General features: G+C 41.9%; 1 protein-coding gene across 2 annotated transcripts in view; it reads left to right on the top strand.

Moving 5' to 3' along the window:
• The window catches only part of igdcc3 (immunoglobulin superfamily, DCC subclass, member 3), a 59,920-nt gene extending 41,178 nt beyond the window's left edge, over window positions 1-18,742 (top strand). For both annotated transcript variants that reach the window (XM_018686321.2, XM_018686319.2), the window contains exons 8-14: window positions 7,323-7,570; window positions 8,834-8,998; window positions 9,351-9,539; window positions 9,832-9,936; window positions 10,089-10,224; window positions 10,331-10,541; window positions 10,897-18,742. In XM_018686321.2, coding sequence (XP_018541837.1) covers window positions 7,323-7,570; window positions 8,834-8,998; window positions 9,351-9,539; window positions 9,832-9,936; window positions 10,089-10,224; window positions 10,331-10,541; window positions 10,897-11,028 — 1,186 coding nt within the window. In that variant the 3' untranslated portion in view covers window positions 11,029-18,742. The remainder of the gene's footprint in view (window positions 1-7,322; window positions 7,571-8,833; window positions 8,999-9,350; window positions 9,540-9,831; window positions 9,937-10,088; window positions 10,225-10,330; window positions 10,542-10,896) is intronic.
• Window positions 18,743-23,984: the final 5,242 nt, after the last annotated feature.

The following is a 23,984-nucleotide window of genomic DNA, read 5'->3' as shown; positions in this document are numbered from 1 at the left end:
AAGACATGAGCCTCAATTTATTTGTGCCTTTGTGTGTGAGCAGCGTATTGACTGGATGTTAGATGCTTTCCCATGACAGTCCCCAGGAATGTCATGAGGAGAAGGACGGAGCCAGCCAGCTCTGTTAGTTACTATTCTCAGCACCTCACACTTTAGAGGCTGCATCTTGTGAGGAATATTTTATCATGTTACAGTACTGTATGTAGAAGATACATCCTAGCAATAATAGACAGAAGGTTAATAACACGGTAGATCTGCTTTTCTTCTCTGGGTTCAGTTGTTATTTAGAAGCATGACCTTTTTGTAGCAATTTTGACTTGGGCTCAAAGAAAATTCAGTGAATTCAAGTATGTAAGATACGGCATTATTTACAGTATAATGGCTGATTAGATGTCACGGCCAAATCTCTTTATGTTCTACTGTTGTTTACTTGAAAAGGATAAAGCATAAGTAGTCAGCCTGTTGCTAAATCTGCTGGATGTGTGATTATGAACTACTTTATTCATCCAGCAAATGTTTTTTTACGCATTAATGCACACGGAAAGTTCTGTTTTTTCCAGTTGGCCCTGGCAGTCAGCCATCCGTGCATATGGTTATTATTCATAAAAGAGAAATATGAAGTGAAAATCTTAAATATGCACCAGAAAAATCAATACTTGCACTCTGTTGCAGTGAGTGAAGGGAGCAGACACCTCCATCGCTCACACACACTGCTCCACTCCCACTTGGCTCTACCAGTCTATATTAGTCAGGGAGATGGAGCGAGGGGCTAACAAAGGAGGACCGAAGAGAGGGAGGAAACAAATGAGAAGCCAGACTTAGATGTAGTAAAAACAGAGAGAGAAAAATGAACGGGTGGTCAAAAGAGAAATGATGAGTCGGCAGCAAGAACAAATGAGGAGAGAGAGAGAAAAAGATAGAGAGGGCAGTCAGGGCATCACAGCGTTTCCACTTGCCACCATTAGTGTATGACCTGCTATAATATGGATCTCATGCATCACAGACCCCGCTCTGTGATTGGTTAAGGAGGCAGGCCTCAGCTTGAGATCTACCATTAGCTAATTAGCTCATAAACTCAGCTAGTTGACCAGGAAATGCAGTCAGCCATTTAGAGAACGGAGCAGCTTGATGTGCATCGTAAGAATTTGCACTGTGCAGCTGAGCTGTGCAGTGAGAAAACAGAAGACATTACAGTCTGGTTCATTATCACAGGCTATAATATTACAGATTAGTGGATGTGAAAAGCAGGCCGCCCCAGTGTTCCTGCAGAATATGTTGTATGTTATACAGTTATTATTTTTTGATTAATCAAAAAGAGTTTAAAATGTACATCACAAATCCCCAAAGCCTAGGGAGATGTGTTTTGTCTGACCAAAATCAAAATATATTTAGTTTGCTGTCATTAAAGTTCAGTTAAAACCGGTGAATATTCATATTTGCAACACCAGGATCAGTGTCATTTTTCATCTTAAAAAATGACAATCAATTATTACAATTAATTTTCTCTGAATGTCTGAACTAACAGATTAATGGACAGGTCATTTCAGGTCCTCTCACAACATTTTTCCAATCCAGGATTTGTGTTGTGTGGATGCATCGATGTTATCAACATTTAAAATTACAGTATGTAACTTAACTAGCACCAATACGTATCTTAATGTGGAGCCTTCAAAAGCTTCTGTGAACCAGACTCCTCAAACAGCCCAGCAGCAGTGCAGAGATATTTTCCCTTTTGTCCTTTGAACCAATCAGAGAAGGCCAAAGTCAGGGATGGGCGCTAACAGCTGCCAGTCAATATCTGAACGCGCTTCTGGTCTTCTACTCCTCTCGCACAGAGGCTTTAAGCTAGCATTAGCCTCTGGAAGACGTCGCCATGGCTGACTCACAGGCTAGCAAGCTCCTCAGTTCCTGATTTAGCTGAGACTGTAAACATGATAAGAGTTTTCAGTTTCATTATCATAACCTTAAAAACAACTTTTCTTCATTCTGTTGATAAAAAACAAAATCTGGTGGAATTGCATGCTACTACTGCACCAACCCTTATGATTAGAAGTCTTCCACCGAGCTACAGCCTCCTCATAAATATTAGTAGCATATGAAATTTTATAGAAGAGCAGGTTGAAAAATGCATAGTAAGGTGAGTTTTACCTGAAGCCCAGAAAGCCATGTGGTGTGGTCTCTAGTGTAGGGAAAGGAAAGAAAATGATATGGCATGGGGCATAATTTACTCCTGAACTAAACCAAAACAAAAGTAATGTAATGCAAATGATATTCAACAGCTCCAGGCAGCACAATGATTCTGTTCTTATACATATACATACTCTGATACAGGAAGCTTAGATATACAGTGAGAGCAACATTTTTAATTAATATGTGTGGAGGATGTGTGTGTGTGTGTGTGTGAGTGAAAATATACACAAGCAGAGGTTTCTCCCCTCAGCCATCTCTCATGATGCTGACCTTCAAGAGCAAATCGGACAAGGGGAGGGAAGGGGAATCGATTGTACATTTCATTCACACACACGCATGTACACACATTAATCAAAAAGCAAGTGAGGCCGTATGTGCACAAATAGCCCCGTGGTGCACGCCATCATTCATTTTGTGCACACGCATAATCAAACATGAAAATTCGAAAAAAATATGTGTTGTCCTCAACCCTTCGTCCGAATGCACGTTTTCCACGCTGGACGAAGACGAAGCTACGTGAAATGCCATGTAAGGCGCGATGATGTCAGAGGAGAGCTGATTGGCTGCTTCTGTAAACAGACGTCGCTGCTCGGGGTGAAGCTGTGTGTTTGTTCTCTCTGTCACATCTCAGCAGATCTTGAAACACAGACCTACACACACACACACAAGTTGCGAGCATTACTGTTACCCTATTCATTACTGGCCTTTGCTGACCAGGCTCCTGTAAAACATGCTATCGAGGCTATTTGAAGCCTCTGTGAGAGCTGTTTGCTAATCACATATAAGGACTCACCTCACTCTTAAGTCTCTGAAGCCGCGACATGTAATCAACTAAGACATGCGAGCTGTGATCGCACATCAGACAGTGTAATGAGCGTGAGGTTGAAAGCCAGTTTTTATTATTTTAAGAGTCATATTGTAGCTGCAGATGAGGAAAATGAAATTCTGCCTGGTGAAAGAAGGCACGAGTGACGTTTACTGTCCTTTCCTGAATAATTTTGAAAACTTAACACATTTGTGTGTAAAGAGTTTAATTCATATAGTAAAGAAAAGAACCTGTTTCAAGTGTGTGTGAGCGCTGTGGTGTGTTTTTGTAATTGGTGGCCAACATCTGAAGGAACAGGCTACCACACAAACCTGGACATTTTGTTGCAGAATCCTTTCAAAGGGTCTTTTTTTTTCCTTTTCTTTTCTTCTTTTTTTTTCCCCGCTGTCTTTCACCAAGACCTGCCTTTCTTGATGCGGCCCCTCTCTGTGCCCCACATCCCCCTTCCTGCCCCCTTTACAGAGAGCTGGGGCCTGGGCATTGGCCTTGAACTCTGACCCCGCCTGTAATCAGTCATATCCCTGGGCCCTTCCCTCCTCTCAGGCCACAGACAGCTCATCGTTCCTCCCCCTCCCCCCTCCTCCCCACCTCTTCCTCCTGTTCTCTCTTTGTCCCCATATTTTTTCCCCCTTTCCCCCTTGCTGGATCCAGAATGGCCATGCTGGCTTTTGATGGGGTGCTGCTCGGAGACAACGGAGAGTAAACACAGCCTCAGCAGCTGAACAACAGGCCCAAGGCCCCACTGTCAGCCACTCCCCTGGCCCTCGGCCTTATCCATCAATCTGTGAAATGACCTTGAACTGATGAGTAAATGATGGTGTCAACCTGTCAGCACGGGACAGCTCAGCTTTGGAGCTCATGTAAAACGAGCAAACAGTCCGAATTCAGGCCATATACCTCCCAAATCTCTTCCCCTCTCTCACTCAGACCTTCCATCCTTCTTTTTTCCTCCCACATTGTATGGATCTTTGGTGGCCCAGCTCTGCTGTTGCATATTAATGTAGATTGATCTCTTCTAAAGCTCCAGACCAAGCTGTCTAATCGAAAAAGTCTTTAAAAAGAGACTAACATGTCATTTTGTAATCTTTTTGACTGAGCGTTTTGCACATTAATCTTTGACCTCTAGAAATAAGAAGATGGTCCAGACAAAGAGCTTAATAAATGCAGCATTTTACTTCAAAGTACTTTAATTCTTTCATTAAATAAAACCATTATTGCCTCATAGTCCAAAGGATTTTCCTGTATAAATGTGTCTTTTGTTCCTCTCAGCCTTCAATTAATTCAACACAATTGTGATTCATCCTAAAACCAATTCTTCTAAACGTCCAGCATCTGTCAGGTCTTTCCTGAGAAATATTCTGGTGAGGGAAGGAATGTGGTTTACATTTACAGCTGCAGAGAAGAGCAGCGCCTACTTCACACAGAGACTCTTTGCTCCTCATTTTACGAATGATTTGTCAAAGTATGTTCAAAAGATGATGCCATAGTGAAACCAAAGCAAACAACAATTAAATGCTATTCATGTCACATTTAGGCAAAAACAACGTCTAAAATGTAGAAGCCTCTGAAGCTTTCATCCTGGAAGTTGAAAAGGAAGTGTTGGCAGCAGGTGTGGAATTTCATGATCAACACGTCAGCAGCATCATGTGTATGTGGCTTGGCATGTATACTTGACGTGTGTGCTTTCATGCGTGTCTATGTGAGTGTGTCGGACTCTGCTGTATCTTCTTAAACAAGCAGCGTCTTGTGAAATTTCCCTGCCTTTCCCTCAAGGCCCATCCAAGCCCGGTGGCATCCCCTACCCCCCACCCCAGAGGGAGCCTCTTTGCCGTGTCTGTGGCGTCTGGTCAGGCTGCCTGTCTGCAAACACTCCATCCATCGCTGATATGAAAGGCTGTCAGAAATGTGATGGTTGAGTAGCGAGCTGAGGGCTGGCGACTGCTGCCACCTCAGGGGTCAGAGGTGAGATTGACTCAGAGAGGGTGAAATACGGAGGGCCTCTTTGACCTGATAATTATCCAGATTGAATCCACCTGTTAGCCCGGACAGAATAATGATTCCTCCACCTCGCAGCCTATTCTGACCCAGATTAGAGACGTACAGTAATTGTATCCCAGCACATCAATTTTGAAAAGGAAATGGAATGATTCACTCCTCCATCCTGCCTGCTGACCCAGAAGAGCACTCCCCTGTCCTTACAAATCCATCCCTACAAACCTCACTGAGGCTGGTATGAGGTCAGCGCTGTCTGTCCAGAGCTGAAATGCCATTTACCGCGTGTCCCATTTCGCGGATCCAGAAGGTGTCCTGTGACAGACCATGTTCACCGCACCGGGCTGACATGTTGTTCTTTCAATAAATTGCATGCTGTTCCTCACGGGATGGTTCGGACGTTTCTTTATAAATTCTGATTCAATACACTGAGGATCCAACCTGTCTGTCAAAGACTGATGACAGTCTGCTCGACAGGTTCTTACAAACTGCAAATGACAGATTAGCAGGATGCTGCAGGACACGTTGAACTCCTGGGGCATTCAATTCTACTGTTTCAACTTTCCCTTTAATTCCCTTTATGTGAAAAAGGCTTCTAATCTCTTAAAATGCCATGACCCAGGGCTACGCCATCTCGGTGTGGTGAAAATGGACAAAGCTACAACCCAAGCCTGTTGTTTTGTGTTCCCCAGCACACATTACATCTTAAATACAACAGAAATGGCCTTGGCATGAATCTGGTATAAAGAAATGTTTTTGCGCCACAGGGCCTCATTTCCACAGTTTGTTAAATGTTTTATTTTTCCTTAAGCTGTAGGATAAACGCAACGAGAGAAGTGGATTATGTATTCTCACCTAATACCACCTACTCAAGATGCACACACTGTGGGGCCATTATATTTCTGCTATAACAGAAGACAGGTCAGGTGGAAGGGAAGAGGAGGAAGCAGCAGAGATACAGAGATGGGGACAAAGAGCAGAGAGGTGGAGGTGCGATATAGAGGAGCGATGGCTGGAACAAAGAGAATATAGAGTGAAGGCACCGAGAAAAATGATTTACTGTGTGTGGGAGGTTGTCTGTGTGCAGAGGTATGTCAGTACATATATGTGCTTGGACAGATGAAAGGTTTTACTGATGTAGGCAAATTACATTTTTTGAAACACTGAATTAGATTTATCTACTCCAATGGGAGCTCTAGTAGAAGACAAATCAGCCTGAAAGTATGTGCTTTGCATGAGTGACGGTCTTCTATACATGCTGCTGCTGTCTATAGTGTGTGATGTGTTTCTTTCACTCACTCAAACACACGCCTCAGTCCCTGCCTGAGGTATGAAGCAGCTACAGCAGGTTCATTTATTCAAGCACAGCTACATTACTGGGAGACTTCACACTTCTAGTAAAAAAAAAAACATTGTACTTGTACTTCACAATATCTGAAGGCTGCAGTTACTTTATAAATAATTCAAAAGAACTTCCATCACGTAGGAATTTGCTTAAAATGTATTTCAGAAACTAGTAAAAATAGATTTCGGTTTCACCATGTGATCATTTACAAAGCACATAAAGGTTCATGACTCCTGAGACATGAGGCGTAGAGAGTTTTAAGACAGCTCCATCAGTTCAGGCTCACCCTAAACGGAGATTTACACTTACAACGCAAATATGTCTTGTCAAGTCTCTCTTTATATTTCAATGAATCCACACCAGCACAGGTATGTATAAAACAAAAATTCTTGTGAGTGTTGCCTATTTGATTTAAACTGCCGTAACTCTTGAACACACATCATGTCAACTGTGACTGATTCCACAAGGTTAGATGACATTTCTGCCATCAGTGCTGCTACAGCAGCATGATAAATTTCAGTGGTCATAATGTTCCCCAACAGGATTCAGATAACCTTAAAAAAAATCACAGCCACTGTCAGCAAACAGGGTGGTTGTCTGTTGTGTGTGTTTTGCAGCTGATATGGATCCAGATGCAGATGAAAGTGTAACTGTGCAGCCTTGGTCTGACATGACAAAGTGCATAATATATTCCCTTTAAAATGCCTCATACAAGTTAAAGCAGAGAATCACAAAGGGCACATTTTTCACCTGCTCAAATGCAAAGTGCAGGAGTTTAACGAAGGTGTGAAACTGTTATTATTTAACATTTGGCCAGAGATACTTTTATTTAAGTGAAAACTTAATTGCTTTTAAGTAGAATTGACTTTGGATTTGGACTCGTGTGCTCCATGTGGGTGTCAGAGACATTAAACTTAACCATTTCCTTTTTTTCTCTGTTCCACCTCTCCTCTCCTCCCGCTCTCACAGCACACTAACCATCTATGGCATCAGCCAGGATGATGAAGCTATTTACCAGTGTATCGCCGAGAACAGCGCCGGCTCCACGCAGGCCAGCGCCCGCCTCACGGTGCTCTGGGCTGACGGACTGCCCGGTGTCGCAACCCACGTCCAGGCTGAGGCCCTCTCACCCACCACCATCCAGGTGTCTTGGAGGGAGCCCGACCAGAACACTCAGGACATCATCGGCTACGTGCTCCACATCCGCCGGACCTCAGGTGAGGCTGCACTGAAGATCCAAACAGAAAAAGAAAAAAAAACCTTCAAGTTTTGGCTGCAGCTAAATATTTAGGTGCTGCAAGTTACATCTGTAAATCTGTAAATGTGTCCACCAGCATTTCTGTGAATATACTGCATATAAAAATGGGAATAAGCTGTTACACTGACATGATAAAGATGGACGGCACTGACATTGTCAGCGAGGGGCTTGTTTCATAAAAGCAAACTGCGAGCGCTGCTTACATGCAAATCACAAGCAAACTGCAGAGACATTTGTGAGTCCTACATTCCTCTCACATACTCTGTGTGTGTTTTCAGTATTGAAATGTATTAGAACACACAAGGGTCTCATGTTGCAAGGTGCTGCTTGAATTTTGCAAATTTGCTGAAGCAGGCGTCAGACAGTTACACCCCTATCAACAACCTCAGGTGCAGAGAACGATGGTAAAAGCTCTGTTTTTAATGTTTCCCATTACATTTACATTACACTGGCTTGGCAGGAACATTCGCTACTTACGATAAGTGCATTTGAATCCATAGGAATAAGAGGTAGATTGAAAGTGTATCCCTCCCAGCAAACAACTGAGTGTGTGTTCAGTGCTGCGTTACAAGTCCCCATGCTTCACTCCCATATCTGTGGATTATATAATATAATGTAATTAAAAGGACGACAAAAACACTCCCTATGTGTTGACTATTGTTGATGTGTATGAGTGTGTGTGTGTTTCTGTGTGTGGTGGGAGTCTTGTAGCACCAGCTGCTGTTTTCCTCTGTAGTTCTATCAGATGGATAATTAAGGGCCCCGGGGGCCAACCAATAGGATCTGCTGTAATTACCCTTGCAGGATGGCGCGGGCGAATTGGTTGAGGGCTTGGAGGTAGATAGTGGTTATGGTTGGATGTCTCTGGATTAAGAGCAATAAAATGCTTTAACACGTCCTCTTTTACCCCTTCTATCTCCTTACTCCACCCCTGCAATTCACCTGGCCATCATCATTCAGGCTCCCAAGGCCAAACTAGATTAGCTGTTACCTAACAGAGCTGCTCTGATAACACCACTGAAATGGGCAATAACCATAAAATGATGACACAAACAGATTGTATTTATTGTTTCTCCTCTTTATCTTATTTTCCATCACTTTAATGTCTGCTCCTCCTCCATCCTCGTTCTCTTTTCCCCATTTATGTCTTTCCTTTTTCCATCTCTCACTCTTAATTTCAACCCTCACCTCCTCTTTCTCTCCCTCCCTCGCCCTGCTCCAGACCCAGTGGAGATGGAGTACGAGGAGGCCGTCAGTAAGGTGACGCTGCAGCAGATCATCAGGGACCTGGAGCCCTCCACTAGTTACACCTTCTACGTCAAGGCCTACACGTCCCATGGGGCCAGCAAACCATCGGACAGTGTCACAGAGAGCACGCATGGGGAGGGTGAGTTGGAAGCAGAACACTCACCCTCAAAGTCTACATTTTTTAACTAATAACAAACATGCATGGAGATCTGGAAAAGAGCTGCATATTTGCAGCACTTGTGGAGAGTTTCGAGCTACTAAATTAAATATTTTAAAACCATCAACCACCAAAGTTAGATTTCTTTTGATTCCTGCTTCTCCTGGCAACATGTTTAATGAACTCCTGTTTGTGTAAAATGATGCCTCTTGGTAGATATCGCTGCACGAGGTGTCATAATTCACACTCCCAAAGTGTTCCCATTAACTGCTAGGTGCTGCTACTACCATGTCACTGCACTGCCTTTGGCTGACTGACTGTGTTGTGTTTGCAGTGCCAGCGCCTCCTTCACTCTTCACCAAGGTGGTGAACAGCAGCGTTGTGCAAGCATCATGGGAGCCCTCCTCCAAGATGGGCCAAAATCAAGGCTTCAGACTGTATTACAGAAGAGCCCACACTCCGCTGTTCACCGGCCCCATCACCTTCCCTCACAACGTCACCCAGTACAACATCACTCAGCTGGGTGAGAGCACCGACTGAGTCATTTCTATAACCTTAATCGCCATTGTAATCTTAATTAAAGAAAGCATATTTGATAGTGGGATCTGAGCCCATAAACAAGCATCTCAGAATGGATGGAGGAGTATTTTCCCCAGCCAGGAAAGTTGACAAGACACTTTTTTCTAGGGCTAAAAGTAGGACCAAATATGCCTCACTCAGACAAATTTAGTTGAATAGAATATAAAATGTTTAATAAATTTTTCCTCGTGCTTCATTCATTATCTGAAACTCTCTCTGTTTTTTCTTTTGTCCAGATCCATCACTGGTCTATGAGATAAAGCTGCTTGCGTACAACCAACACGGAGATGGCAATGCCACTGTGCGATTTTTTTCGCTTCGGGAGGCGGTGGAGAAATCTGGTGATTTTCTGACACAGATACACACTGTCCTACATCACCCCATCACATCAGAGTTTAATGCATCTCTCAGTCAAGTTGACTGTTCATGCCTCAGACAGGTTTATACAAACTTTGGTGGTGGTTTGACTGTGACGTGTGCTGTGTCTCCTCAGTGTTGGACGCCCCATGTGACTGTGTCAAAGATGAACAGAGTAAAACATCAACTACCGGCATCATAATCGGTATTCACATCGGCGTCACCTGCATCATCTTCTGTGTGCTCTTCCTCGTCTTCAGCTATCGCGGCAGGTCAGTACAGCAACAAGTGGAACTAGCTCGCCAGTAATTGTTGATGTCCATCTGCCATGTGTACGCAGCTAACAAGTGTTCGTGTGTGTGTTGGTGTGATCCCCAGGTTAATGATGTGTAAGACGGTGCAGGCCACCCCCCAGGCAGGGCACAGCGCGGTGCTCGAATCCTCGTCCTCTTCCCAGGGGGCCTCTGGGCTGAACGGGGCCGCCAGGAGAGAAATGGAGGTCAATGGCAGCACAGCGGGGAAGAAAGTGGTCGACAGCAACGAGCTCGAGAGACTTTTCACTCAACCCAACCCACAGGACACATGCATGGTGAGTCCTGGTAGTGTGGGTGTATACAGGTACAGTTTATTACAACTTAAGTTATATTTTCATCGTTTTATTTCCTTTTTTATTCGTTTCTCCTGATTTAAACTTTACAGACGTGCTCACTTTTACTCGTAGCTAATCTTCGGCTTGTTTAAAATGTATGACCATTTTAACACTCATACCTGTGCTCAGTCACTCCAGTTTATTTCCAATAAGCACAGACTATTTACTGGAGTGTACATGTTATATCTTATACATTATATTAGAAATTTCAGTCACAGCAAAAACACAGTTTTTTTCTTCTCCTCTCATCACTTTTCCTAACTGTTTAATTACTATTGTTTGTGTTCGTTTTCAGTCCGACTCCTACGTGCTGAACGACACCCAGCTGTCTACGATACCGCTGGACGAGTTCGCGATGGAGCGGGACACGGAGACGCAGTTCCAGGAGCCTCCTGCAGCAGGAGCGGTTCAGCAGGACCAAGGCTAATCATGTATGAAGGCTAATTCACACGACACTGTCCACAGTGTCCCCTTAGACTCTTCTCTCACTCAGGTTGACAAATGTTTCCTTTCAAAGTAGTTTTTCCTTTCGTGCAAAGATTTTTTTTTTTAAGTTCTAGAGGATCTAGGACTGGAGTGTTTTTGGCCTGGGTTCGGAGAGCTCTCTTCTAAAGGACGGCTGTTTCTAGCTAGGCAGGCTAGTTAAATATTCTTTATTTTTACTTCTTTTTTTTTTTAACAGGGCTGTCACTTTTTAAAAAACTGAAGTTCGAGCAAATTTGAACACATAATTCATTCAAACTAGACCCAAACATCGTGTTCGTGATTTTCAGAGCGCCCTCTGCTGGACTGCTAGGTGAACTTACTTTTAGCATCCTGCTGCGCTTGTAGACTTTAAATTTAGATTTCAAACAATTCATTAAATTTTCTCCAACTTACAAAGACTGTTTAGGTCTCAGATAAAAGGTGACAGCCCTAATTGTATGTTTTAATTTCCTGGTGTTGGGCAGCACAGAAGCCCCAGAATGTCCTTGTTAAACAATGATGATTTTATTTTTAAGTTTATATATATATAAATATATATATATATATATATATATATATGAATACATATATATCTTTATCATCGATATATCAAAGTGGTTATAAGTTATTGGTCTTATCTCTACTTTTCTGTGGATGTCAAAGACTCCTGCTGCCTGCTCTCACCTACCAATGATTCCACCTTCTCGCTCACAGAAGACTTCAGCCTTCTTCCAGGGATTCGATATATTCTGTCTCAGGACTTTATTTCAGTGATATCAACATTTTTTTTATGAGTTCTCGGCCTTCATACAGACACTAGACTTGGCTGTGTGAACCTTAACGATTCAACAAAAACCTACCTCAGCCGGAATGAATGTGTTGCGGGAAGCTTTTAGGGACTTTACCTTCCCTTGTGCTCACAATTTACTTTACACGCGGAGGAACTGATTGGTTTGAGAAATTACAAGATCAGGTGCCGCACTACCTCAGATGTCAAGAATCTTCTCTCCTCTCCTGCTCGTCGAAGCAAAGCGATAGAAAGAAAAAAAAAACGTGTATCCAACATAAAGCACTTCCAAATGCTGAAGTTAATGTTCTACCTCAAGATAACAATGTTAATGTTGTCGCTGTTGTTGTTGTTGTTGTTTGTCTGTTTATTGCGTAATGGAAAAACCCTCTTTTCCCTCCTCTGTGAAATCCTGGGTTCCCTCTGTTGATGAATATGTTGTTTGTAGATTCAGTGTCAGTACCTCATGCAAGTTGACAGACTGACAACACTGTTGTATGAATTACAGTACGTTAGGGTTATGTATGAATTACACTGTAACATCGTAAGCTTTTTAGATTTTATTTCATTTAAAAGATCACAATTCTCCCCCTCTAAATGTAGTTACTACAGTTGAATGAAAAGACCATTAGAGATACACTGCGTTGCTAATGATATTTTCAAGGCTGTTTCCTGCTGAATGAGACGTGACACATAATGTTCAATTTGACAAGAAGCAAAATAACACGATATACAGACATCATATATGTGTTTAAAATTAGCAGTGTGCATGTGAGATTGTGTGTCTGTTTGTGTGCAGATATTTTATTGACTGAATGAATGTTTTCATACATATTATGATGTATGTCAAAAAAAAGACAAAAAGTAGAAAATTAAGCACAAATCTTACCAAAATATCCCCAAACATTATTCTATTATTGTTTGTGTAACAAGGAATAGTTTGACATTTTGTGCTTATTGGCTTTCTTGTTGGCAGATACCACTCTTCTTTCTCTTTTTTAATTATGGCGCTGTAGCTTATTAGCGTAGCTTAGCCTATATGGTACACAACTAAAACAACCCCTGTAATCACAAGTTGTTGTGTTTACATTAATGTTTGTGTACAAATTAAACAAACGAGGCGTAACGTGTTAATTATTATAGATCTTTTAGCTTTGGTTTGAGCCAGACAAGATGTTTTCTCCAGCTTCAAGTCTTTATGCTAAGCTAAAGCTGCCTCCCAGCTCTGGCTTCATACGTTAAGGGATAGTTTTACATTTTGGGAAATGCTTAGCTATGGTAAATGTGAAGCTAGAGCTAGCAGACGGTTAGCTTAGCTTAGCATAAAGACTGGAAACAGGAGAAACGGTAACAAAATCCTCCTGCTAGCACCTCTGAAGCTGACACGTTATAACTGGTTTGTTTAGTCTGTACAAATCCAAAGTATAAAAACAACAGGTTTTTACCAGAAACAAGACATATTCATCAGACATGAGAGTGGTATCAATCTTCTCACCTAACTTCATGTCAGAAGGCGAATAAACGCATTTCCCAAAATGTTCAACTATTCCTTCAGCAGCACAGAAATGACAGTGATTCTGATTATTGATCGAACGTAAATAAGCTATTTCCCCAAATGCTGAACTATTTCTTTAATTTAAATTGACAGCAGTGTATCTCTAAGCTTTTTCTGACTATTTCTAGCTGCAGTGCTTGTAGTGATTTTGTGTTCATGACACATTATCTGCCTCCTTTTTAAACAGAGTTAGTCGCCTTTTTTCGGGCGTGGTAGTTGCTGACTGTGCTTGTCTATCGTTACTCTCTTTCCAAAACCACAATTGCTGCTCAGCCTTCTCCCTCCCGTCAACACTGACTAGTTTAAGCGCTTCAGGAACACCGTGTTTATAATAACGCTGGATGCCGACGACCACGGACAGAGAGCTGGCTGAGGGAGATAGATGGTCGTTGGGTAGCTGAACGATCGCAGGGCTTCTCTCTCCGGCTCTCTGCTCCGTGGCGTCACATACTGTACAGGACTTGCTCTGATGCATTATGATTAACCTACCTCAACCCTGTTTTTTCGGCCTTTCTCTCAGGTCTTAACGAAGGAAACACACAGAGTGCGAACAACTGAGCAGAGGAATACAGGCACACATATATATATATAAATGTGTATCTATGTTGCAGTTGTTGATACGTGCTGGACAGACAAAAAAAAAGTAGACAGAAAGAGACACAAACGTATAAATGGAGGGAGAACTTTTTAGGACCTTTATCTCGTGCACTAACTATTAAAACAGTTCATCGTCATGCTTAATTTCTAGTGGGTGTGAATGCTTATCAGATTTTTTTTTATTATTATTGTTTATTTTCTTTCATATCAGAAGCTTTTAACTTTATTTTGTCTCACTGGTGTTGGACTTTATATCGTCTGTGGAAAGTTTATCTGTGAATAAAGCAAACTGAAAAGTAAAGCGAAGTGGGTGGCACCTACAACTCCGACACAAACACAGTTTCACACGATTGGTTTATTGATTTGCCTTTGCAGCTTAGATTACAGTGCTTTCACGTGATGTTGATGAGATTGTTTTTATGAGCTGGTGAATGGAAAAAACTCTTGATGTCAGCCTCCTAGTTGTAATTCCAAGTCTGTGATTTTGACTGTGACGACTTCCACTTAGTGAAAAGAACAGGAGGTTTTCTAGTTTTTCCCCATTCTGCTGACAGTCCATGAACGCAGCACAGGTTTCAATATATATATAGAAAATTGGAAAAAAATTCCTCAAGTTTCATACATGGATATTTCAGCCCTATATATCTTCTGAAGACATTCCAGATAGGAGATGTACGTGTCCCCACTGCAGAGAATCACCTGCCATTTTTAATGTGTTATGCAAACCAGTATTATACAGTTTCAGTTTTAGTGATCATCTTAGGTACTGTAATTTTATGCCTTTTTAAAGTTATTTGTTTATGTTTATTTGTCTGCAGATTTTCTCCTTGCATTCATTTCTTGTATTTAATTGTACACGTTGGTGTTAATACCGTGTTACAAGTGTTGGGAAAAACAATAATGGTACTTGTCAAAATAGCAGAACAAATGCCCGACCTAAATGTCTCCTGCCTGTATATTTATTAACCACCAGTGTGATATTTTCTCTCCGGGGCTGCTGCAGCCTTAATCAGTGTTTTTACTTCTGCTGAGAGTAATTTCACTGGGGGAACAAGTGGTGTGTTTTTTTCCTTCCTTCCTTCCTTCCTTCCTTTCCTCCTCTGTCCCTCGGTGTAATTTAGGGTTAATCTCCTGCAGGAAATTGCCCACATCTCACCCGTGGATGTGACAGGTTTTAGTGCCACGCCGTTGAACCTGATTCACTGGGAATGTGGTGCAGTGACGATCATGTTTACGTGACGAGACGTTGATCGGTCAGGTTGTCCTATTGCTGTGTAACATTAGAAGTTGTGTGATTAATGGAGCCCTAGAAGCTGTTCTCAATGACTGACTGGCGCTATAAACTCCATCAGCGGGAGGAGAGGATGATTCCTTCGCTGACACAGTCAGTGAAAAAACGGGGCCTTTGTCATATGTATTTTGCAGCCTTGGGAAGTGCTGAATCACCAAACCCTGCTCCTGTCAGTTAGCCGCTTCCTTTTTGTCCTCCGTGTGGAATTCTGACCTTCGGACAGGGAGAGTGTGTGCTCAGGGACTCAGGATCCTCGTGTTATATGTATATCAAACAGGCCACACTTGGCCTTCTGGACTTGACATGATTTTCATCCTTAAAATCTACTTTTTGCCCAGTTCAGGCAGGTTTGCTGTGACGGATGCTTTCTTTGTTCTTCATTTCAGACAAACTGGTGGCAGGATGAGTATTTGTCGTTTGCCACTGGTTTGAAACACAAAGGAAAACCTTCTCAGAAAATAGTTCAGCTGCCTCCTCGGTGTCTCCTCAGTGATGAAAACAAGGATACACGGATTACAAATGAACTCTCGCTTTCATTTTATGAGAGAAAATACCACAGAAGTGATCAATTACATTAAAATCTCACCACTGAAAACTTCTGTTACTAGACTAGCAGCACTATTTGGTGTGTGGTTAATAAAAAATCATCATGGAGCTGAAATTATTTGTCATTTAACTGATAATCAGAAACTATTTTAAAGTTTTTCAAGCAAAAATTAATTAATTCAAGCCTCTAAATTGTAAGATTTTGCTGCTTTTCTTTATCATACATGGTTTGAGCTGTTGGTCAGACACCTAATGATTAATTGATTGAGAAATTAGCAGATTAATTGCTAATGAAAATAATCGTTTGTCGCAGCTGTAGTTCATTCCCACTTCTTCCAGCGCCCTCAGGTTCTCACAAAGAAGGCATCCTGGACTGGGTACATGCTTATTATGATCTCAGTGCTCTCAACTGTGAAAACTACTCATCTGTCTGTGCAGGTCTCTCTCTGTCTCTCTCTCTTCATGTGCATTAAGTGAACACAGGTAACCAGGTCAGGTCAGAGGGACAGGAGAGACTCAGCCTGGCTGGTTTGGCGTTGTATCACTGCATGATGTCTGCTATGAATATAGATACAATGCTGTAACAGTGGTGAGGTTTAAAGGAGACCTGACATTCTGACTCTGGTGACACATGCCTCTTCTTGAAATATCCTTTACATTATGTGGTATTGATCATTGTGGCACCAAATGACCATCCGATACGATTGTGAATTGATTACATTTCCGATGCATTTATCTCTATGGTGTTCTGCTCTGAGACCCTGATGCCTGTACATGTCAAATAATGCTGAGTTAAAGATTTTTGCAAGTAATTTATACTCTTGTCAAATGGTGAGTTAATGTAATTGTACTTTAATGTTTGAGATCAGTATTATGTTTTATATACCAGATTGAATCCAGTCTATTTAAAAGTAGAAAGGCAGAGAAAACCTCCAGTAGAGCTGCATGAGAAACAAAAAGCTAACGTGTTATTTTAGCTGAAATGAAAAGTGTTAGTTAATCATTATTGGACTTGTGATGGTAACACTGTGATATTTAGCCGAATAATGGCAAAATAATGTTGTGATCTCAATATGGTGCTATTGATGGTCCTGTCTCACATTGTCGGTCGATCTGTTTTGATGGTGTGTATTGATGAAAATAGGTTGAGTGACCTTTTTCCGTTGACAAGTCTAAATCTGTCTTGCCCTCGTTGATGCCTGATGATCACCTCATCCTCATCCTGTTCCCACCAGTCATGCTCACGTGAGTGACTCCGGGGTGAGGTCCTGTCAGTCCTGCTACCTTTAAAGTGACAAGTTGTCTTCATACCCCTCCTCCCCCTCCCACAAACCCATCTTTGCTTGAGGAGAATGTCTGTTCTATATTGATGTTGTCAACTCACTCTGAAGCCGTTCAGTCATCCTTTATTTGGCCACTGAAAAAAGAAAAGAGCTCCTGAGTAGGATCTACTCTGCAGGTGTGATTGACCCCCGCACCTGTCCTATGAAGTTAGCCTCAAACATCAGTTTAGCCAGCTTACAGGGACAGGTATTGTAAAATCCTCCTGTACAGAGCACCACAGTCTCAACTTCAAACCTGCAGCGCTGCAGGCAAAAGGCTCTTTAGTCTTAAAGGGAGAATGATGCCAGTATATAGTTGCCAAATCAAACCATATCGGCGTAAGAATATTTAACCTGCTCTTGCCCTGTGTTGCTGAAAACTTGGTTATCGTCATCAAACATCCTCTGTGATTTTTTTAAGAGATTAACAGTAAAAAAATCAGCTGGTTTGGATTCACCAAACTGGTGCATGGACGCTCATGATATCACCTTTTTCCAACTTCTGAAGACCAGTGAGGAGAGAGGAAGCTGAAACACAAATGTAGAAATCTCATGCAAAATCACCAAAACTGCTCTGACTCTGGCAGAAACGTTTGTGTTCGTGTAGTTTTTCACTGTAAGAATTAAGAAAATATGTTTCCAATGTCTTTAAACTGTTCGCTCTGATGCGTGTGAAATGCATCACAGTCTGTGTGCTGGCTCTGAATTTAAGAGTTTACTGTCAAGCAGGACTCCAGCAAGTTTAGTTTAGTGTTGCTTAAAAATATAATATTGAAGTTGATAATATGTCCTGCAGTACAGGACATAACAGCTGAGTCCTGATGTGTTTGTAGAAAATAAAAAACACAGAACTCCTTCTTTCCAGAGAAACATTTGCTTTCTCCTTCAGTTCATGGTTTAAAGTATCTGACAGCAACAAAGGGCAAGAGAAGGCAACAGTTTTCAGCCATTTACTACTGCAGTTCATTCCTTCAAAACGAGTGGAACGTCTATTTAATCTATGCAGATTTATTTTTAGTTTTTAAATCGCTGCAGGGTTCAAATGTGGTGCCATCCTGAAACCAAAAACCATATGCATTACCAGCCGTGTAAACTAAGCCTCATTTGTAGTGTTACCTGTGTTTAATGAATCGATAGCTCATTTTGAAGAAGTAAAGGGAGCACAAATCTGTAAAGTCAGTCCATGATCACACATCTGTCTGTCTAACTGTCTGCCTGTCTGTCTGTCATGTGGTGTGTCTGTCTGTCTGTCTGCTGAGGTCACTGCCTCTGTCTGTGCCACAGTTAAATTCAGGTCAATATGAGATGAATTAAATTCAGTATAAGCGTTCTCAGAGCATTGTCAGGGATCACTACTGTATGTTTCCACAAAGTTATGTTTCTACACTCTCTCTAGACCAAGGTGTTGCAATTATAAATCTGTATACATATCCACATATACTGTATGTACTGTATGTGTGTATGTATATGTGTAAAAAGACCATTTTTAGTGGTTTGCATTGTTTTAGGGTTCATTGTGCAACACTGATTGAAGAAAAAAACAATGACAGTGATGATAATAAACTAGCTCTAGTAATAATAAATCCACAAACTGTCTTTATTCTGTGTGTGTGAGTGTGTGTGTGTGTGTGTGTGCACAACACTATGAACCTTCATAATTCACAGAGATTCATAAGTATTGAGCCCACATCCCCAGAGGTCCTTTAACAGACTTGGAATGAGCCCAAGTTTTCAAAAACTGAGGAGTGGCCCCTTGAACAGAAACAAACTCAACAGTCCCCTGAGCCTTTGGGCCGATTGGTCAGGAGTATTTGTGCAATGTTTTTTCAGACCTTTTGTGTCTGTGCTTTAGAAGTCAGACTTCAAAAGTCACTGAGGTTTGAACCCACAGCCTCAAAATTTCAAAACCGCCCTTTAACAAACACACTTATGAGCTGCATTTCTTAGAGGCTTTGAGTCTTCAGCTTGAGTCTTGGTCTTCAGAGCTGTGTAGTTCTAAAAGCCTCTGACTCGTTCCTTTAGGTGCTGTCCAAAAGAAAAGTTGGGACCACTTTTACCACTTTATGGAGGCCAAGTGGTAAAGCATCCGAGTGAAAGACCCTCTCAGAAGTTTTGAGGTTTTGGGTTTGAATCTCCGATGAATAAAACCCAGGGGAAGGACTCAGAGTCTGTCAGAAACAGAAAAAGTGTTGCTGGTCTCAAAGCTCAGGGAGTTCGAGGGCTGTTTGAAAGCTTTGGGGTTTGATCTCTGTGAGGTGCACTGAGTTATGAAAGTCAAAATCTCAAATGTCTCTGTTCAAATATGTCTGGGAGGAAGAGGACTATTTCTGAAAAAAGTCTCGGGTTCAATCCTCGGGCTCTGCGTTGAATTTATAAGTCCAATATCTGTGTGTGTGTGCAGGGGATTTACCTGAGACTTGAGCCCGCTGGATAAAGAAGCATCATTTACAGCACAGTGTGTGTTTGCTTGCTTGCTTCCTGTGGTCCACTGAGATGCAGCAGATCAATCTGATGCAGGCTTCTCCTCTCCTTCCCCACTTTACCATCCTTTTTCACTGTTCAGCACATTAACTCATGGCCTGCTGGCCAGACAAAGAGTATTGAACACAAGGCCCAGAGCTCCTGGTCGATGAAGGTTGGTGCCGGACTTCTAATCACTGTGAATCCCAATCCGTGATTGAACTTCAAGACAAAGAGTCCGATATGAATCAACCTCCTCTTTCTCTGTCTCTCTTGTTTTCACTCTCTCTTTTGGGAAAGGCATCAAAGGGTGATTCCAGTTTATTTTTGTGGTTTTGGTCATCAGTCCTGTTGATAATGATAACGCTGTTCTCTTTGCTGAAATCAAAGTAGTCAAATGGAGCAAGATGCTGATTTTAAATTAACTTCCAGCTCAGTCAAACGTATTAGGAGGAAATGAAGGTTAATAGCAAAGCAGTAGCTTTTCTGGAGCTTTGGCTAATATCATAAAGTAATCCTCAGCAGATGGCGTTCGCTCAGTTGTGACTGAATTAAAGAAGGTATAATTTTTCTAAGCACTTAAAGGATTTCTTGCCCATATTGGTTTCAAAATTGAGACCTTGATCTTGGTTTAATTATTTCCCCTGTCTATGTAAACACTGATAATCCAACACAGTTTACTCACTAATTTTCTTGTTCAGTTTGACCTATTGTACGTACAGTTTTGCTGTTTTCCTGTGCATTAAGGGCTTATTGCCAACATTTCAGATGAACTAACTCTGTTTTATCTCTCAGTGTTTATTATGGTCTGTTAACGACTTAGTCTGACCATCTAAATACCTGTTCATTGCCCAGGACTTCTTTGTAGATGTGTCTGCATTCACAGATCTCAGATCTCAGAAATGTATTGTTATTTTGATTTATAAAGATGATGGCTAAAGCTGCAAAAAATTTCATTACCTTGCATCTCTGCAATTCAGACATCCTGACTACAGTATCCTATGGTTTTGTTTGGGTGTGAGGACCAAAACAACATTTCCTCCAGCATAATTTTAGGTGTTTATTTATGTGAATATCAAATTAAAATTTAGATTTTTTTAGTAACATATAAGCTACTGAGTTTACTGTGTTATTCCCGACAGACTTCATATTAAGTCAATCCTTTTGCTGTGATGTGTAAATATGTGTTTGCGTGGGATGAGCATGGCAGAGGGAGGGTGTTTGTAATCATTACAGCAAGTTTCTTCTTTAGTCGTGGTTTTAATAGAGAGACAACAGCAGAGTAGTTTTCCACAAGCAGCTTCCCTTTCTCTCCCCCTCACACACACACACACACACACACACACACACACACACACACACAACAGTCCAGACTGGCCGTGTAAAGCAGTGAAACTCTACCCCCGGCTGGACCACCTCAACTGGGCCCCGGCTCCTCCTGACCCCACAGCATTTAAAGCAAGTTGAGAAAGGGGACCTCAGTTTCCCAGAGAGAGCCCAGAGGAGGAGAAGGGGGGGTGCAGCTGTCTTCTGGCTTCTCACACTGCTCGCCTTTTAGTGGCTCAAAGGGAGCAGCCAAGAGAGAGGGAGGTCAGAGGTCACACCAGCCAACTTTCATACCCGCCTACCTCTGATGTTCCCTGTTTTTTTTTTCTTTCTGTTTTTCCCTCTTCTTCTTTTTTTTTTTTTTTTTTTACTGTTTCCAGATTTTCTAGCCGTAACACACCTCCCAGGTGACATCCCTCCTTTCACGTTGCAAATAATCAAAACCGTCTCGTCAGCTCCTGTTTCTTCTTTAAATGCTATCCCCTGTGTGTGTGTGTGTGTGTGTGTGTGTGTGTGTGTGTGTGTGAGTGTCAGGTAGGATTCAATAGATTCTTAGTTATGTAAACTGTATGTGCATGATCTTTATTAAACACTACTCACTTAAAGGTAATAATTCAAATTCATTATTCATAATTCAAATTTAAAGTACAGAAATATCATCATCAAAATATACTTGAAGAATAATTCAACACGGTACGTTTCCCATAAATGTGGCTGTTGAAGAAACCGTACGTCAGTTTAACAACACATACAACACGAACACGCTGTGCAAACAGAAACGATGCAAACCATGAAAACAAATGCAACAGATGAAATGTTGCATATCCTGTCAGCACAGAGGAAGCTCTGGGAAATCTTGGTCTGTGTGAAGGGCAGATGATGATGTTAAGGAATTGTTAACCCAAAAATGTATGATCTACTTACCTTCCTGTCCATTAAACTACTGGTTAAGGTTGTATGTTGATGTAACAAGCGACGAGTTGGCTGCATGTTATATTTTACAGTTAATTAACTACATAAAGCAGGGAAGCTCAGTTACAGTCTGAGGTGATTTTTAGTTTTGCATCCTTTTTGTATTTGCAGTGTGTTTGCGTATTTGCAAAGCACATGTTGTCAAATTGAGGCAGATATGTTTTTTATTTACGTATTTTGCATGACTTGCGTTGTAGTGCGAGATTTGTCCTTACCGGCCGCCGTAGGTCGCACCCCGGAACCTGTATAAACCTATTCGTTCGCACATGCTCGGTTCGTTTACGTGAGTGAGGCTAACTTTCCTCCGCGGTTGTAGTGACTGTCTTCAGAGGAAACTGAGGATTTTTGAAGATACAGCTAAATGCAGTGGCGGATTACGCTGTGGACTGTTATCAGGAGGAGTCACCGCGGTGGTTTATCGGATCCGAACCGGAGTAAACAGACGAGGAGCTAATGAAGCAGGCAGCGAAGCAACAGGACGCGAAAGACAACGTCCCCCGGAAAACTGGCGGTGGTGTTCCTGCGGTCACTGATCTCCACTGTGGACTGAGGGGGGAAACTCGGAAGTTAAAGGAAAAGCCGATTCTGGACTTGGAGAAATAGATGTGTCCACGGATCATAGTAATTCCACCAGTTAATCAGCCAGAAGCGATTTTACTGCACTTATTAACCTTGTCCTCCTGGATAAAGCTAAAAAATAGACTGAGGAAAAGACAGAGACCAGCTGCAGCTCTCCATAAGGTAAGAGAAGCAAATACAACATTTAAAGCACTGTGAAGGATTACAATATGTGTCCCACCAGCCAAAATACTCGCATCATGTTATATTCCTGGATCAATTGCCCCCCCGTGTACAGAAAAAGCAAAGTTATCTTGGCTAATAGAGCCACAGTACATTTATTGGAAAACACTCCTTTAAGAATTTTATTGTGTCAAACCCATTTCGCTGCTCATATGGTTTATGGACTGTATTTTTCTTAGAAATTACCTCTCTATACAGCAGGTGTGTGTGTGTGTGTGTTTCATTGTTATGTACAGAACCTGCAGAAATCAGTTCCACACACAAGCCTTTCAAAGGAAACAATGCATGTGTGTGTTGAATGCGAGATGGGGAACCAAAGCCAGTGCATGAAAACACTGGACATTGTTTTCGGTTTCAGTCAACGCGGTTTCTTTTCACCATGACTGTGGTTGTTCTGTAGCCTTAACTGCATGTTTATCATTGTAGCCTAACCATTGAATAAACTCAAGCAAACGTTTACCATAGCATTGTCACATGATAAAAGGGTTAGTTATTGTTATTTTTTTTAACAGTTTGTCTGTGGCATGCTGCTGGGAGGGGCAGTAAACACTTTGTTGAGTTCTATCAGAGAGGAGTTTAGGCTGCGTTTAGCTGCTTTATGTACTGTTGAATAGTTGAAGCTCTAGCAACACATCTACCTGGAGGTGGAGTGGTCATCCACTAATCACAGTTTTAGCAGTTTGACCCTCAGCTCCTCGTATCCACATGCTCAAGTGCCCATGAACAAGAAACTGAACCCCAGCACCTTCTATTAAAGCCTGCCGCTAATAAACTAATGTCAATATTTTATAAAATGTTTTAAAACCTTTAGATAACATGTAGCTGTGCTGAACTGTTGCCTGTTGTGTAATATGCTCATGCTTTGACTGTGTTCCTGTGCTTTTATGTGAGGGCTTGTGCGGTTGAAAAAGACAATATCATTTCTGCCACTTCTCCGTTTCCTGTGCTGTTGCCTGTGGCTCCAGTTTAAGATGGAGTGTCATGTGGTGGAGGGTGACTGATGGAGAATGTGGGCATTAACATGCTGAGGCCACAGGAGACGTGGCACTGAAAGCATTAATGGAGTGACTGTTTCTGAGAAAAGGAGGGCTGATGTGATTGCAATGTGTGCCGGGGGAATCGTTCTGCAGGAGCCAACCGTGCAGGCTGTAACGCTGCCCTTATAGCACATTTATATGTATCTGAGAGATAAATTGGGTGGCCTTTTCAGTGGCAGCGAGTGTAGGGTTCACATGCAGAGATGTGCAGTCATCATATATGA

This window comes from Lates calcarifer, linkage group LG2 (assembly GCF_001640805.2).
Source record: "Lates calcarifer isolate ASB-BC8 linkage group LG2, TLL_Latcal_v3, whole genome shotgun sequence".
In the NCBI taxonomy this organism is placed as follows: domain Eukaryota; kingdom Metazoa; phylum Chordata; class Actinopteri; family Centropomidae; genus Lates; species Lates calcarifer.
The sequence above is the reverse complement of the archived record's forward strand: the minus strand, read 5'-3'. Positions and strand labels throughout refer to the sequence as shown.